The sequence below is a fragment of the Hyaena hyaena genome, unplaced genomic scaffold (genome assembly GCF_003009895.1).
Source record: "Hyaena hyaena isolate Hyena2069 unplaced genomic scaffold, ASM300989v1 scaffold_2376, whole genome shotgun sequence".
Lineage (NCBI taxonomy): Eukaryota > Metazoa > Chordata > Mammalia > Carnivora > Hyaenidae > Hyaena > Hyaena hyaena.
In genome coordinates, this window is record NW_024083010.1 from 935 (window position 1) to 16,629 (window position 15,695).

The 15,695-nt window shown below is 64.0% G+C and overlaps 2 protein-coding genes across 3 annotated transcripts; both read right to left on the bottom strand.

Annotated features, from left to right (window-relative positions):
• Positions 1-438: 438 nt before the first annotated feature.
• On the bottom strand, positions 439-2,782 carry LOC120227472 (basic proline-rich protein-like; the record flags this gene model as incomplete). The annotated part of the gene is made up of 2 exons (XM_039225580.1): positions 2,261-2,782; positions 439-1,259 (listed from the first exon to the last, which is right to left on the bottom strand). Coding segments are annotated over exons 1-2 (1,343 nt in total), but the record flags the coding sequence as incomplete, so codon positions are not given.
• Positions 2,783-9,123: 6,341 nt separating this feature from the next.
• EMD (emerin) lies at positions 9,124-11,785 on the bottom strand. 2 transcript variants are annotated; one of them, XM_039225578.1, is made up of 6 exons: positions 11,520-11,785; positions 11,323-11,430; positions 11,066-11,143; positions 10,696-10,847; positions 9,909-9,955; positions 9,124-9,803 (listed from the first exon to the last, which is right to left on the bottom strand). In XM_039225578.1, the coding sequence occupies exons 1-6, from the start codon at positions 11,599-11,601 to the stop codon at positions 9,470-9,472; spliced, it is 801 nt and encodes a 266-aa protein (XP_039081509.1). In that variant the 5' UTR covers positions 11,602-11,785; the 3' UTR covers positions 9,124-9,469. The 2 variants fall into 2 exon arrangements, with proteins under 2 accessions (XP_039081509.1, XP_039081510.1); XM_039225579.1 differs by having other exon boundaries at positions 10,696-10,829; positions 11,520-11,782.
• Positions 11,786-15,695: the final 3,910 nt, after the last annotated feature.

Here is a 15,695-nt window from a genome sequence, read left to right on the forward strand (position 1 = left end):
CAGCCTAGGACTGGGGACGAGCGGCCAGTCCTACGTGCAGCGGGGGAATGCTTGAAGCAACTGGGCGACCCACATCAAGGGGCGTAGCCAGCAACACGAGGGAAGAACTGCCTACGGATACGCGCAACAGTGGACGGATCTCAGGGGCGTCACGAGGGTAACCCCCAAAAAGCCCACCGCGGGTCACTGAGACGGACTGCACACGGCCTGGTTCCATCTTCCTAAGTGTTCAAATGACCACCTCGCAGCCGGGCAGACAATCCTGGTGGCCGCGGGTGGGCAAGGAGGCGATGGGAGGAGGCTGTGGTTGCGAACGGTTAACAGGAGGGGCCTTGTGAGGGAACCAACTGGGCGCGGATGCCCCGGGCGTCGCCTGTGTCTAACACGCGTGGGGAAACCGCAGAGCCACGCGCGGGCGCACACGCGGGTGCAACACACCCGGGGCAGCCCTCGGACGGCAGCAAGGCCACATCCGGGTGTGTGACGGCACTGGATGTGCGCCCCGCCGATCCCCGGTATCTGCGGGGGGCGCCCCGGCCTTTGTATGCAACTTCCGTGAGTTCCACTACTTCAAGACCCAAACTCCGGCCGAGAGCACACAAGCAGGGCTGGGGGGCGCCACACAGGACGACTCGCGCGGCCCTGCACGCAGACGTCGTGCTCTCCCGGCGGGGACGTCCAGGCGTCACGCAGTCCTCCGGGCCCGACGCCGGAAAGGAGCGCGCGGGAGCGGAGACTAGAGGGGCGGGCAGGCGGCCGGCTTGTCTTGATTGGGCAGGGAACCAGTCCGTCAGGCCGCGGGACCCGGCTTCCGCCGGCGGCCTGGGAGCGGGTCCCATCCCGAGCCGAGCCTGGTCATTGGCGGAGCTAGCCGGAAGGGGTGGGGAGGTGGGCGGTGCCCCGCGGCGCGTGGGGCGGGGCTTCCTGTGGGCGCGCTGAGGGACGTTAGGAGGCGGGGACGGAGGCGGGGACGGAGGCGGGGGCGGTCGGGGCGCGCGGGCTGTGCCTGGACGACGCCCCGGCTTCGGGACACCGCCCTGCATCCCGGGGCTCTGCCCTGCGCCTCTCCGGGTCCTGGGCCCTGCCAGCGTCCCCGTCCCCCGAGGCCTGAGGACCCATGCGTTCCTCTGGGGGGAGGCCGACGAGAAGCCTCCATCGAGTCCAGGCTCCGGGAGGCCGCGGGGGGCTCCGTCGGGCCTGTCGCCCACTGGCACTGCGTCGCCAGCCCCTCCCAGCCCTGGTCTCGGAGAGCGGCCTTGCTGTGCGGACCGGGGCGCATCCAGCCTCCCGGGGGCAGATCGCGGCCCTCCCCCGCCCCCCTCTGCTTGCCCGGCCCACTGTGCGTTCCAGCCGCCCGGAGTGTGTCTGGAACAGTCCTTGTAAAGCATAGATCCCGACCTCCACACACACACAGGCCTAGTACCCGGGAAAAAGTGGGCAGAGCTGGTGCCAGTACCCGCGAATGTGGTGTTGGCCAGGGGAGCTGTCCAGGCTCCTGCAGGTGAGGACGGCAGGAAGGTAAAGTCTTTCCCATGTCGCTTGACAGGTGCGCCGCCCCCCCGCCCCCCAGAGAGTCCTGCGCAAGTCAGCCTGTTCTCCAGGACCACCCGTGGTTGTCCCTGCCCGTCACCTGGGGAGGTCACAATCAAGGGGAGCCCCGCAGAGAAAGCTCGCGGCTTCCCTACAAGTGGGTGCGATCAGGAGCCATCCGTTCTGGCGGTTCTCACGCTGCAGGGCTGCGTGGGAACACCTGGAGGGCTTGTTCAACCTCGGGTCACTGGACCCCGCCCCACAGTCTCTGATCTTGCAGATCTGAGGTGGGGCCTGAGAACCTGGGACTCCACGAAACCCGCCACCGCGGGTCTGGGACCTGTCTGTGGGACTCACTCTCCGGAGGCCTGAGACTCACTCCTGGGTGTGTGCTTGCCCCCAGCCCGACGTGGGCGTGGCCCCTTGGCAGGGTCCCCACTGGCCTGGGAAACGCCAGGAGGGTGCTAGCCCTCGAGGATCGGGGACTTCCCGAGGAGGGGCGGTCACCCTTTCCTGCCCGGGTTGGGCCGGAGGGCACCGTCCACAGCCCTGGGGGGGGTGGGGAGGAAGGTGTCGGGTTTGTACAGGCGCTTGGCAGTTGCCAGACGCGGTGGCTGAGTCTGGCCGAGTAGGAGAGAGGGGCGGAGATCAGACTCCGTCGCCCCCCCCGTCCCCCCCCCGCCGTGGGGATGCAAAGAAAGGTCTGATGAGGCAGAGGCCAGAGCCGCACCCTGAGCTCGGGGATGGGGAAGGACCCTGGGCCCTGAGACCGAGAACGTGCATTTGGAGGCAGCGCGCAGACCGGAAAGGCGGTCGTCTGCCCGGGATGGGCCCTGCCGGGCCTCTGGTCTGTGGGTGCGGTCGGCCCTCTAGCCGGTGGGAAGCCGCTGCCTCTCGTCAGCAAGTCGACCCCCCCCCCCTGGCCCCGGGCGATGCTGTCCCAGGCCCCCGGGGACGCGGCCCAGAGCTGCTCCGCGCCCGCACCACCACCGCCACCCACCCACCAGGGCCCGTCTTTTTGGTGGTCGCTGTTTGTTTGGCTCCGTGCTGCTCGTCCCCGGGTGGTGGGTGAAATGCAGTGCCCGTCACTGGCCGCCGTGTGTCCCCACGAGGAGCAACTCTGCCACGTGGCACACGAGCTTGTGTTGGCCGTGGGGTCGGATGGGGAAGTGTTCGGTGGTGCGTGTTCGCCGCCTCCCCCTGGACCTGCCGGGCCTGGCGCTTCTCCCGGCAACTGCTTCAGGCTCTCCATGCGTTAGCGCTCCGAGCCCTGAGTCACGTCTCGCTGCTCTTTCTTTCCCCGCGCTGTCACTTGTCTCTTGACTCTGTGGTTTTGGGTTGTGTCAGGTCAGGCAGACGCGTTTAGCTTTTGTGTCATCGGACTTTCCAGGCATTTCCTAACGGGTTCCGGGGTTTCTCTGCTCCGGACTTGCTCAGAGAGGCTTTCTGCACGTACTGCGGTGTCTTCGTTACCCACGGCTGCACGGCGACTACCCCTCCCACAGCTAAGCCCTGCGATCTGACCTCCACGCCGTCTGAGGGCAGGCTCCTCGAGGGCGGTGGGGGGCTCTGGCTCAAGGTGACTCCCGGGCCGCAGTCCAGGCCTCAGCCGGGGCCGCGGCCACCCGGTCTGCCTGGGGGCGGGCCCTGGTCCAGGCTGGCTCACGTGGCCGTGGCGGGGGCCTCAGCGCCTCCCCCGTGGGGCCCCTCCAGAGGGCAGCACAGGGCACGGCCTCCCAGAGCCAGGGATGTGCCAGAGGAGAGCCGGTGACAGAAAGGTCCAGAGAGCGAGGGAGCAGAGGGGGAGAGAGAGACAAGACACGGGCCCCGAGAGAGAAGCCTCGGCCTTTGTAACTTCATGTCTGTGCCGCTGTTCCCTCCTCTGCTGTGTTCTAGGTCACACGGGTCCACCCGGAGCAGTGCCGCAGGGGACGACACGCACGACGAGCGTCCTGCCTCCTGAACGTGGTCCCACAGGGCCCCTCGGGAACACACACGCCCTTTGTCTAAAGGGGGGTGGCCCGTTCCGGCCCGGGGAGCGAGGCACGCAGGGCCCGCGCTCGTTAAGGGCAGAGACTGGCTCTTCCGTCGTTAAAGGGTTGCGGACAAAACACACAGAAAGCCAGAGACAGAAAGAACATGGGCCCGCGTTCCCGGCGGGCCCCGATGTCCACGGCGCGCTTTCTGCCCTTTGCAGGGCAGTGTGCAGCCCTGGCGGCGGTCCTGGCACAGGACCCCGCCCGGGGCGGGGGGCAGCCGCCCTGTGAGGCAGGCAGGGGGGACCTGCCTCCTCACACCGTTGCCCGCCCCCGGTCTGGCGTTGCGTAGGCTGGCAGCCCCCTGCTGGACTCTGGTGGCTCAGCTGGTGGCAGGCCCCGGATCGCGGTGGGGGAGGGGGTGCAGCTGCCACTCCAGGAAGGAGCCCCCACTGTGGCCACAGGAGGCCCGTAGCATCTCATTTCCCTGGGGAGATGCCCACCCCTCCCCCGCCTTCCTGGCTGGGACTCGGAGATGACTTCGCCACGACACGCTCTGACACGCTCTGACACTCTCTGACAGGCTCTGGAGTCCTTGGCGTGTCCCGCCGGCTCCGTGGGCGGGGCCTTTCCTGTAGACTGTGGCTGCCGCACGGTGCCCGGGCCCTCGCTGCAGCTCCTGGCCCCGTCGGGGGCCGCCCTGTGCTGTTTGAACCTGGGGACCGACCGAGGGACTTGGGGCAGCAGCGCTGTCTCCCAGGAGCAGCAGCAGACACCCGGGCCTTGCTTGCTGGGCCTGACCTCGGGGACCGTGGTCGTGGCTCCTGGGGACATCCCCCAGCCAGCGAGTCGGGCGGCTCGGTCCTGCAGCCGGCCCCGCGGAGACACGCAGGCCCAGTGCGGCCCCGCACGCCGGGGCCCCCTGACCGGCGGCGTCCCCGTCCCCCTGGCGTGTGCCTGAGCCGAGCCGCTTTCTCGCCCCTCAGCCCTGGCAGGAGGACCAGCCCGGAGGGCCCGGCTTCCCAGGCGCCCTTCCCTGGGAGGCCTCCCTCCCCGGGCGGCTGAGGAGGGGAGGGGCAGGGAGTCTTCCCTTTCCCCTCACCGGGCCACACAGGGGCTCCCCCTGCTGGCCAGCTCTGTGGGTGGGCGCACCCCCGCCCCAGGTCCTGTGCCCGCTCACCTGCGGTGCCCATCCCTGCGCCTCGGCCTCTCTGCCCGAGGACGTCTGCGCCCGGCCTGCCCTCAGCCGCTGTGCCGGCTCAAGGGCAACCCCCGTCCCCACGCACGGCTCCGTGCTTTGCTCCGCCCTCCCCTGCAGGCCGCGGCCTGGCTGGGCTCCTGGAGACCTGCGGAGAGACAGGGGACCCCCGCGGGGAGCGATAGAGGTGGCGGAAGCCAGCCCGACCTCTGAGCCGCACAGCACTGCACAGAGGCCCCAGCTGGGTACGGCCCTCCCCTGGATGGCCCTGCCCCGGAGGAGGGGACCGCACCCCCGGGGGGCCCGCCTGCACTCGGGAGGGGCCCTCGTGCTGGGGGCCTCCACAGGAACCCCGAGGGTCCCCGGAGTAAGGTTGCCCTTGTTGATGTGCTGGGACTCCCTCGCTGTCTCGGGCGGGTGGCGGCGCCACCCACTTTGAGGAGCCCGGTGCTCCCCTTTCCTCGTCCCAGACCCCTTCCAGCCTCTTTGGGGCCCGGGGGGAGGCGGGGGAGCGCGGCAGGCAGGCAACAGGCAGGGTCAGGTGCAGAGGCGTGGCGGGGGGCAAGGCCGGAGGCTGGCTGGGGGGCGGGGCTGCTCAGCTTCCCCCTGCCCTGTGCTGCCTGGACCCAGAGGGGACAGGACCTGCCGGCCGGTGGGCAGGCCGCGTGCTGCTCCCCAGTATGGGGACCAGCGGTCCCGTCCCTACACCTGGTAGATGGGACGGGGCCAGCCTGGGGTCGGTGTGTGGCCGGGACCGCTCCTCTGCTCCCGGCGCCCCGCCTGGCAGGCGGGGCTCAGGCGTGGGGCGCGGTGGGGCCGGGCCGCCCCCTCCCCGGCTCCGGGCAGGCGAGCAGGCCTCCCCCGCCTGGGGGCGAGCCCGCTGGGGGCCCGGCCTTGCCCCTCCCTGCCTCCTCCTCGCACCTAGCACCCGGGGTGTCCCTCGGGGATTCTCCGGGCACACCGTGTCCCAGCCTGCGGGCCGCTCGCAGGACGGAGTCCCGGTGCCAGGTGTCCGTCCTGCCGCAGAGCCCTCTGCAGGGATGGCGCCCCCTTCTGCTCCCTGCCTGGGCAGGGCCTCCTGCCCTGCAGCCTCCGTGCACAGACCTTCCCCCCCCCCCGCCCCCCTCTCCCCGGGGCCTCAGGGGCTAGTTCCCCATCCCCAGGCTGGCATCTTTCGCCCTTGCTTCCCTGCGTCTGTCACAGCTGCCGGGAAGGATGTGGCATCCATGGAGGGACAGGGACTCCTGCTCAGCCCATGAGTCTCAGCTCTGGGGCTGTCCTTCTGTGGGGACCCTGGCCAGCACGCCCAGCAGAAGTGGTGGGGCCTGACTTTATTCACCTGCGTGCCACCTGCCTCGAGTGCCCGGTGTCCCGAGGGACTCACCACCGGGTCCGGCCCAGGGTGGCAGAGCAGCCCGTTTCCAGAGCATTCGGGATGTAGCGCCTCTTTCCCGTCCTTTAGCATCTGACGGCCTGGTGTAGTTTCTGCTCATGGAGGCACAGACTGTGCACCCCTTGATCTGGAGTCTTTTGTGAGGGCGGTTGTTCGTCACTCGGACCTCGTGGCCCAGAAGGCACGTGTAGTCGCTGCCCTCTGTGCTGAGGGCGCGGCCAGGCAGGCACAGCCCCAGGTCTACCCAGTGCGGTCCTCTTCCCCCGGACTTATCAGGGCCCGGTGTTGGAGGGCCAAGGTCAGGAGCACTGCTTCCAGGCCACGTCTGTAGGGCACTCCTCCCTGTCCCTGTCCTGGGGTGCTGGTGTGCTGACACCCCCGATGCCCTGTCTGGGGCTCCAGGGCCTCTCCTTCGGCAGCAAGGCTGACACCCCAGGCTCCAGCCCAGCCGCTGTGTCCTGGACCGAGGGCAGCTACTGCCCCCTCCTGTGCCCCTGGCCGCCTCAGGAACCCTTGCGGGGGTAAGGAAGACAGTACGCTGTTGGCAGTGGGAATCCTGGACCCCCAGCTGCCCTGTCGTGAGACTCTGGAGTCGTAGGTTCCTTTCAGGAGAGGCGCCTGTGGGAGCTTTCCCAGAGGTAGTCCCAGATTCGTAGAGAGCATTAAGTCGAGCCTTGCAGCCGGTGCTCCATCAGGGCCCCATGGAGCCATCAACAGCCGTAGGACCAGAGCACCCAGAGCAGCAGAGAGCACTTGGGTGCCTGCTGCGGATGGGGCACAATACTACGTGGGGGCGCAGAGCCTTCAGAGCACTGGGAAGGGTATGGGAGCACTCAAGGGCCCAAGGAGGCCTGGGGCCTGGGGCCAAGCTTGCGGTGGAGTCCTGGGGAAGGCCCAGGACCCTCCAAGCTATTGAGACTGTTATGACAGGGGTGTCTCTGAGCCCTAGGGCAGGAGGCTCAAAGGTGGAGCTCCCTAGGGACTGGGAGAGTCCTCAGCAATTTCCAGCTGGCACGTGGAGGGCAGTGCAGGTTGTCTTTGTGGAGTGAATGGAAAGGGGGAGACTGTGTCCCACGGGTCCGACCCAGTCCTCTCTTCTCTCCTCCAGGAAAGCACAGTGGTTGCCAAGCACACCTCGTCTCCTCCTTTCCTGCAACAGCGAGAGGCCTATAGGGGACGTCACATCCCGAAGCCCTGCCGCCTCTCTCCCTTCCTTGGGATGCCTCTAGCTCAGCTCCCCTTCCCCACACGCTGTGCCTTCGCTCTGCCCCAGCCTGTCTAGAGCGTCACCACGTCAAGCTTGCCACTTTCCCAGGCTCTGTGTTGGGTCCACTAGTCTCCACTTGCCCCTCTGCCCGGGTGCTGACTGCCGGTGGGGCAGCTGTACTCCCAGGCAGGGTCAGTCCCTCCTGTCTATGCACTTGATTGAGGATCAGTTGGTGAAACGAGTTGCATCACTGTGTCTCTCCGGGGTCCTGGTGCACCAGTGACCTGACATAGGCTCACTGATCTGACTGACCATCAAGCCCTTTCATCATTGGGGAGGAGGCACCATTTTGTGTCCATGCCCACCGCCCACCACGGAGCAGACAGGTCTAGGCCCTTGCTTTGGGATAGCCAGGGGCAGAAGCAGGGAGCCGGGGTGGGGGGAGTCCTCACCAAAAGTGGCTAGGCCCCAGCGGGGGAGGGTGGAGGGGGTGGTGGTGAGCTGGGGTGGGAGTGGCTTGGAGCAAACAAGGGAGGCTGAGGCTGTGGGGGTGGTGAGAAAACGAGAAAGGATTCATTTCTTTCATTTTGTTCCATAAATTCTAAATTCACGTGTTACTTTAACACACACACACACGTGGGAGAAAGGTGAGCATGCAGGAAAAAGAAATGGCCAGGAACAAGGACGGGGTGTCCCAGTTCCAGCCCTGACCCAAGATCACCGTGTAGCAATCAACAGGAGCCCGTGGGTGCTGTGCCCAGTACGGTGGGCCGGGCCGAGTCCTCCCACCTGAGCAAGGAGCTGCTCAGAGGTGAGGGACGGATGCCAGGGCCGAGCCTGTTGGGGAATTGTGCGGGAGCCTGGGAGCCACCTGAGCGCTTGGAGTACCTGCCCCCCCCCTCCTCCCCCCTGCCCCAGCTGGCAGTGTGAACCAGCATGCAGGGCCTGCTACCCTAGGGCTCCTTAGCGCTTGCTTTAAGAAACTATGTGTAAGGGCACCTGGGTGGATCAGACAGTTGAACGTCCGACTCCTGATTTTGGCTCAAGTCATGATCCCAGAGTCGTGGGATTGAGCCCTGATTCAGGCTCCAGGCTGAGTGTGGAGCCTGCTTGAGACACTCCCCCCCCCCCTCCACTCCCTAGCTTGTGCTCTCTCTCTTAAAAATAAGTAAATAAATAAAAAGTATAGGTAAACTCTGGGGCACCTGGCTGGCTCAGTCGGCAGCGCTCTGTGGTCTCTTGATCTAAAGGGTGTGAGTTCAAGTCTCACGTTGGGTGTATACGATCCTTAAAAAAATGTGTATATATGTATGTAAACTTGGAAGATTATGAAGTAGCCCCACCCCCACAGAAAGCTTGGAGATTAGCAACAATACAGCCAGGGGAGGGGTTGGATTGGACCCAGAAGCGATGAGGCCTTTCAGCGTACCTGAGCCTGCTCCCACGCCACTAGGCAGGCGGCCGGCCAGGAGAAACCCCGGCAAACAGAGGTCTCCTGTCCCTTCCATGGCCCTGCCCTCGCGCAGTGAGGCAGGCTGTCAGCGCTTCTGTAAGTAGCACTGTGCGTGTACCCTTGCCTGCATTTCCCAGGGGGCTCTCCGTGCCCTGCGGTGGTGGCAGTTACTGTCCTAAGTAGTTATGGCAGCCCTGGGGAAGAGGTCAGGGACCCTACAAGTAAAGCACAAACACGCCTATGGGCAGCGTGTGATCTCCACCCCAACCCCAAAGCCACAAGGGAGAAGCAATAAAGCCAGATGCCAACCCTGGAGACCCCCGGCCAGGGGAGCCCCACCCATACCCAGCAGAAATAGCCCACACGTTAAAAATAAATGGTCTTTTTATTGTGTGTCCACGAAAACAAAGTCGGGGGGGCTTTTGGTTAACCCCCCTCAACGATGTGACAACGGACAGGAGGCATGCAATGACAACAACCATGTTCTCCTCTCCGGGAGAAGAGTCTTGCCCTCCTGGGCCCCAAGGGTCAGAGGCAAGCAGGATCCAGAAGGCTCCAGAGGAAGGCCTGCCCAGGCCCCTCCCCGGCACAAGGGCCAGGCCAGTACTCCCAAGCCAGGACACACAGAAAAGTCCCCCCCCCCTCCCCCAGCAAACACTACTAAGGCAGTCAGCCAGGACATCTGAGAGCAGGTGGCAGTGACGCCAGACCCTCAGGACTCCGTCCAGAAGGGACTGCCGTCCTCAGCCTGCAAGGAGTAGTTCACAAAGAGCAGGAAGGCAGCAAAGCCCAGGAACAGGAGCAGCTGGGCCCAGAGAGGGACCTGGCGGTCCGGGCCCAGACCAGCCCCCGGGGTCTGCTTTTCCGGCCGGATGGCGCGACGGGTGAGCCACGAAGTGGCGGGGGACGGAGATGAGGACATGGGAGCAGGGGAGGAGGAGGTGGGATAATAGGACAGGCCCAGGGAGCTCCTGGACGCGCTGGATACAGGGCGGTAGTGCACGATGCTCTGGTAGGCGCTGTCCCGGCCGTATGCGGGGCGCTCCCTGAGGCGGGGGTGGGGGGTGGGGGTGGGGGGCAGAGGGGAGCGGATGAGCCAGGATGCCAGAGCCTCCAATCAGCCGCGGCGCCTGGCCCTCCCTCCTACTCACCTGTCCTTGCTCTCCTCTTCAGAAGAGAAGAGACTGTCGTCGCGCACCTGTAGGTGAGTCAGGAGTCAGGAAAGGGGACTAGCAGGCGGGGTCAGTGCCGCCTGTCCCATCCCTCAGTCCACACTTCCGCAGCGGGCCTATTGTGACCGATGCTTAAAGGCCCAGACCCTGCCCCTCCCAGGACTCTTCCGAGTTCCGAGCCTTGTGTGTGTAGGGCTTTGTCACTTGCTCCACGAGTGTCCTGGCTGCCTTCACCTTACTTTCTGCTCCAAGGTTCTGAGAAAGAGCTCAAAGCTAGATCCCACACCAGGGTGCTCTTAAGGCATACCCCAAGTGCTCTAGTCTTTTTTCTTTTTTTAAATGTTGATTTATTTTTGAATGAGAGAGAGAGAGAGAAAGAGAGACAGAGCATGGGGGGGGGAGGAGAGAGGGAGAGAGAGAGAGAGAGAGAGAGAGAGAGAGAGAGAGAATCTGAAGTAGCCTCCAGGCTCCGAGTTGTCAGCACAGAGCCTGACTGACGAGGGGCTCAAACCCATGAACTGTGACATCATGACCTAAGCCTAAGTTGGACGCTTAACCAACTGAGCCACCCAGGCGCCCCACAAGTGCTCTATTCTCAACAGTTCTGACAGCCCCCCAAAGGCCAGTCCTGACCAGGAAGGCGGTTGCTGACCACACCTCTCTGGAGGTATGGGAGCCACCATTTGCCCCCAGAGGCCATCCTGGTTCATCAGAACGCAGCTATGACCCCCTCAGGCAGCACCCAAGCGCTCAACGGCCAGCTCACCTGGTGGTGAAAAGCGTCTGTGTCTGAGAGAGAAGTTGACGACTGGCAGAATCCCTTCGAGGTGCCCACAGACTCAGGCTCCCCATAAGTACTGGTGCTCAAGTAGCTCTCCTCATAGTAGTCATCACCATAGCCTTGGGAAAAGGTGGGGGCCAGCGATAGCAGAGGGGACAGCAGTGTCCCCTGCTCGGCTCAGTGGACCTAATCTGAATCGCATCTGGGGGCCTGTGGCACCGTTTCGCCCCTCTAGGGCTGCCGAGGATTATGGGGGTTGAGATCTCGGGTCCCCCCCTCCCCCCAGACACCACAGTCCCAGAGGGAGGGCAGTAAAGGTGGCTGGGTGCCCGGCCCCCCCCCTCCCCGGCCTTACCCTTGCTCTGGTAGAGTAAGGCGTCCTCTTTCTTGGGCAGATCGTACATATCCGAGTCCACCGATCCCGAGTCTAAGTCTGAATGGGGCGAGGTGTGGGGGGGCCGGAACCATTTGCCCCCGAGCCTCCCCTCCCTCTCCCCCGTGCCCCCCCCTCCCGGCCGGCGCCTCTGTCGCACCCTCCCGACTCGGGCCTCCCTGGCGCCCAAGCCCCGTCCCCACGCGAGGCCAGCTGGAGCTCTGGGGCGGGGGCCTCACCCGAGAACCGATAGGAGAAAGACGATGAGGACGAGCTCGGGGGCAAGAGCCTCCGCCTCTGGGTCTCGTACTCGAAGATCTTCTTTTCGTAGAGCTTGCGGGTGGAACCTGGTGAGATATGGGACGCGGGGCGGTCAGGGTCGCGGGCCGGGAGCCCGGGGGCGGCGCAAGGAGGGGAGCCGCTCGCCGCCGCGTACCCACGACAGGCCCGTGCGGGATGTTGTACTGGCGCAGCACGGCGGCCAGCTCAGCGTCCGAGAGGACTGCGTAGTCGTCCATGGCGAGTGGCGGGGACCCGGGGGCGGCCCGAGGCCTGGCGACGCGGGCCGAGCTACCGTTGCCTCAGAGCGCGGCGGGGACAGCGCGAGCGCCTCGGGAGCGGCGGCACTCGCGTCACGCTCGCGTCACGGCCGCGTCGCAACCCCGGACTCTGCGGACTGCGAGCGCTGGGCGGGGCGGGGCCGGGCCTTGAGCAGCAGCCGGTGCGGAGCCTCCTGGCCGTGGGAGCGGGAGGGGCGGGCCTGACGAGCCCTGACGTCAAAAACGGGCGGGATAGGCTGGAGGCAAAAGAGGGCGGGGCGTGCGCGGAAGCCAGGACTGCGCATGCCCGACCGGCCGCGGGAACGGGCGGGGCCCCGCACCCCGGGAAGGAGGCGGGGCCGGCGAGCCTAGAGACCCCGCCCGCTGGCGCGTTCAGGAGGGCCTTGAGAGGCGAGCTGGGCCTGCGCGTGAAGGGAAAGAGCGTGGGCTCGTCGGGACGTGGGAGCGGGGCGGGGTCAGCGGCCGAGGCGTCAGCGGCTGGCGTGTCACGGCCAGAAGGGAGGAGGTATGGGGGGGCTTACGCAAATCGAACCGGCAGAAACCGGCCAGGACAGGAAAGCCGCCCGGGACCGAGGCTATGGGCGTGGCTCGCGCGCCCCGAGTCACGTGGGCTCCATCCTGTTCCCGCAGTCGCCGCAGCCCCCGTCCCCTTCCATACCCGGGACTCCTGCGCTTGGGGTTCCCCGACCCGCCGCCCCTGCAGCAGCGGGAAGGACCCGATCCTAAGAGCGAGCCCCTGGAGAGCGCGGGTCCCAGGCCCGGCGCTGCTGCCAGCGCTTCACGCCCGTGCCCCACGCCAGGGAAGAGGCCGCCCCAGAACCCCTGTGCCAGGCCCGCCTTCCCGCTCTACGCGATCCTGGCCCGCGCACCTGCGCCCGCCGGCCCGCCGGTCCCCCCCGCCCCCCTCCTTCCCTCCCCACTCCACTCGGGAGGAAATGGGGCACTGGGCCAGGAGGCCGCCCGCACTCCAGGAGCAAGCAGCCTTGCAAGGGACTGGGCGTGCCAGTGGGCACTGGCAGAGGGCCGAGGGTACGCCTGACCCACCGTGCCATCCACCTGGGGCGCTGGGGACTTTCTCTCCTGTCGGAACGGCTGCCCCCGGTCGCCCCAGGAGGCAGCCTGCCAGGGGCCAGGGGGCGCAGGACCTTCCACACCCAGAGGGCCTGCTCATGGGTTCCAGTGTGGCTTGGCAGGCTCTGAGTACTTGGGTCTGGGTGGGCTTCAGGCCCCGTGGCAGCGCAGAGGGGGCCCCCAAAGACAGGGATCCAGGGTCCTGATGTGGGCGAACCATGGAGGGCTGCAAGGGCTGCGGAAGAGCGTGGACTGCCATTAGGAACTGGTGAGGGCCTTGGTCAATAAAGAGCTGTCCCTGGGGAGAATGGGAAGGAGGTAATAATCAGATTGTGAATGAAGCCAACTCATGGAATGTGGGTCCAACTGATGTGCCCCTCCCTAGGCAGCCCGGAACTGAGAGCGTAGGGACAGGAGGTGTTGTGTCTGATGTCAGATTACAGCTGGTGACAAGGAAAAGTGGGAAGGGCCCTGATCAAACCCAGGCTGCTAGGTCCAGCTGGTGAGGGTCACAGACCAGCTCTCTATGAGTCGTGGGGTGGAGAAGAGGTAGCCACACACGGAGTGGTGAGGAGACGTGGTCCTGATGTGACCGCGCACAAGGACTCTGAAGAGTTGCTGCGGGCTGGCTTTTAGAGTACAGGCAAAGCCTGCTCCGTCTCCCAAAATAGGAGGAGGAGGTGTGTGGGTCCCCAGACCAGTGCATGGCAGTGGCAAGGGGAGAGCCTGGGCCGGGCGGGGGCTCGCTGCTCATCTTTCAGAGCAAGGGAAGACATGGCATTTGAGCTCGAGGCGCTCAGAAGCGGCCTTATGGAATTTTGAGTTTTGGCGAGGTCAGATTCCCGAGCACCTCTCCAAGCCTTCTTCTGCAGTGCTGGCCTCTGTCCCAGAGGCTCGGTCCTCCTCCACGCCACCCCTCCCCATAGTGATCCAAGCTGTTTCCTTATGAGGTCAAGGAATTCTAGGTTTGCCTTCTCCCCAAGGAACACCCCTTCCCCCGGCACCTGCCTCGGCACTCTGCCTTTTATGTCCCACCCATTGCCCCACCATGGGGGTCCCATGACGGATGGCACCAGGAGGCTGAACTGTAACTGTCCCCTGCACCCACCCTGTGGGCACCTGTAGCCCTGGTCTGGCCCCACCACAGTGCAGGTCTATTCCAGACCACCAGAAACCAGCCAAGCCCTTGACCTTCGGAGCTGAGAAGCCCTCTGTACCACCCCCATCACACAGAGGAGGAATTAGGGGCCTCGAGAGGGAGGTGACTTGCCCAAGGACTTCTAGTGCAGCAATTCCATCATGGACGTTCCCAGGGCTAGTATTTAGTTCTCCGGGCAGTGACCTGGACAGCCTGAGGGTTCTGAGTCATCACAGGGGCTGTTGGGGGAAATCTTGGGCCTCCAGTGGAGTCTTTCTGGGAAGGGTGTGCAGAGGTAAAGAAGAGGAATTTCTCTGGAACCGCAGCCGGGGTGAGCAGGGTTAGGAAGCGAGTGATTCCAGGTCAAGAATGAGACCATTTCTGTTTTTAGGATGGGAATGGCTTCTAAGCAGTGTATTGTATAACTTGCAGTCCCAGCAGGATTGAAAGTTACAAGGAAAAATATCAACACAAGTACATTCCTCAGGTTCCATGTCCAAGGAGACAGTTGTTCACTGAGCTGTTTAGCATTTCAAGATCAGAGGGGCACCTGGGTGGCTCAGTCGGTTAAGCGTCCGACTTCGGCTCAGGTAATGATCTCATGGTTCGTGGGTTCGAGCCCCGCGTCAGGCTCTGTGCTGACAGCTCAGAGCCTGGAGCCTGCTTTGGATTCTGTGTCTCCCTCTCTCTCTGCCCCTCCCCTGCTCATGCTCTCTCTCTCTCTCTCTCTCTCTCAGAAATAAATAAAACATTAAAGATTTTTTTAAAAAAAGATCAGAATCTTCTTGATACTTTAGTTTGATACAAAACTAAACTTTTGAAGGATGTTAAAGATACTTTGGGCTTTACGTAGTGGTATTCAAATACTTTGAAACATTGCTCAGGTAGTAACAAAAGACATAAGGTCAGGACTCCTGTCAAAATAAGTATGTGGAAGATGGTCAAAATAGATATAAAAACTTCAGCAGAGAACAGCGGGTGGCGTACAAACTTTCACCTCCCCTGAGCCTGCAGGAAGCGGAGACCAAGAGCTGCCTGTCTTTCTGGGTCTTTCTGGGTCGTGTATGGAGGAGGAGGGAGATGGTAGCGTAACAGGAGGATTCACATGGAGGTGGGGATCCCAGGATCCAGCCGCGTGGCCATAGCCTCCTTTGTGAACCCCGCCATCCAATGTGTGTGGTAGCGTGCGTTTCCATCCTTGAAGGACAGTCTTGGCCATAAGCCCCGGCGCAGCGATCTCACAGGCCTGAATTCATGCCGGTCATCCATGCTCGTGTATCAAGTGACAAAACCACACAGCTCTCCCCAGCGGGGGGGGGGGGGGGGTAGGGGGGGTTCCCACCGGAGGGAGCAGCAGGAGACCCTGGGACTGCTGGGAGATCCCACTGTGGGTCAAGGTGGAAGGTCATTGCCAGTGGAGCCAGCAAAGGTGGCAACGAAAGCAGGGAGGCCTGGAGCCCAACGAGCGCCTTGCTGTTAGCGTTAAGCTGTCAAGCTGTCGATCCACAGCCAAATTCATTTCCTGAGTATGACCAACTTCTTTCTCCGTCCTTTCTTTTCTTCTTTTCTTTCTCTCTCTTTTTAAATGTATATGTATTTATTTTGAGAGAGGGGGAGAGAGAGAGTCCCCAGCAGGCTCCATGCTGTCAGCACGGAGCCCCATGTGGGGCTGGAACTCATGAACAGTGAGATCATGACCTGAGCTGAAACTAAGAGCCAGATGCCTAAAGGACTGAGCCACCCAGGCGCCCCTCTCTTTCTCTTTTAATGACGTAGAATAGAATACAAAATATCAGAGTGCTTTTCAGGTAGTAAGGAGAAGCCTCATTTCGTGAAACGTTTC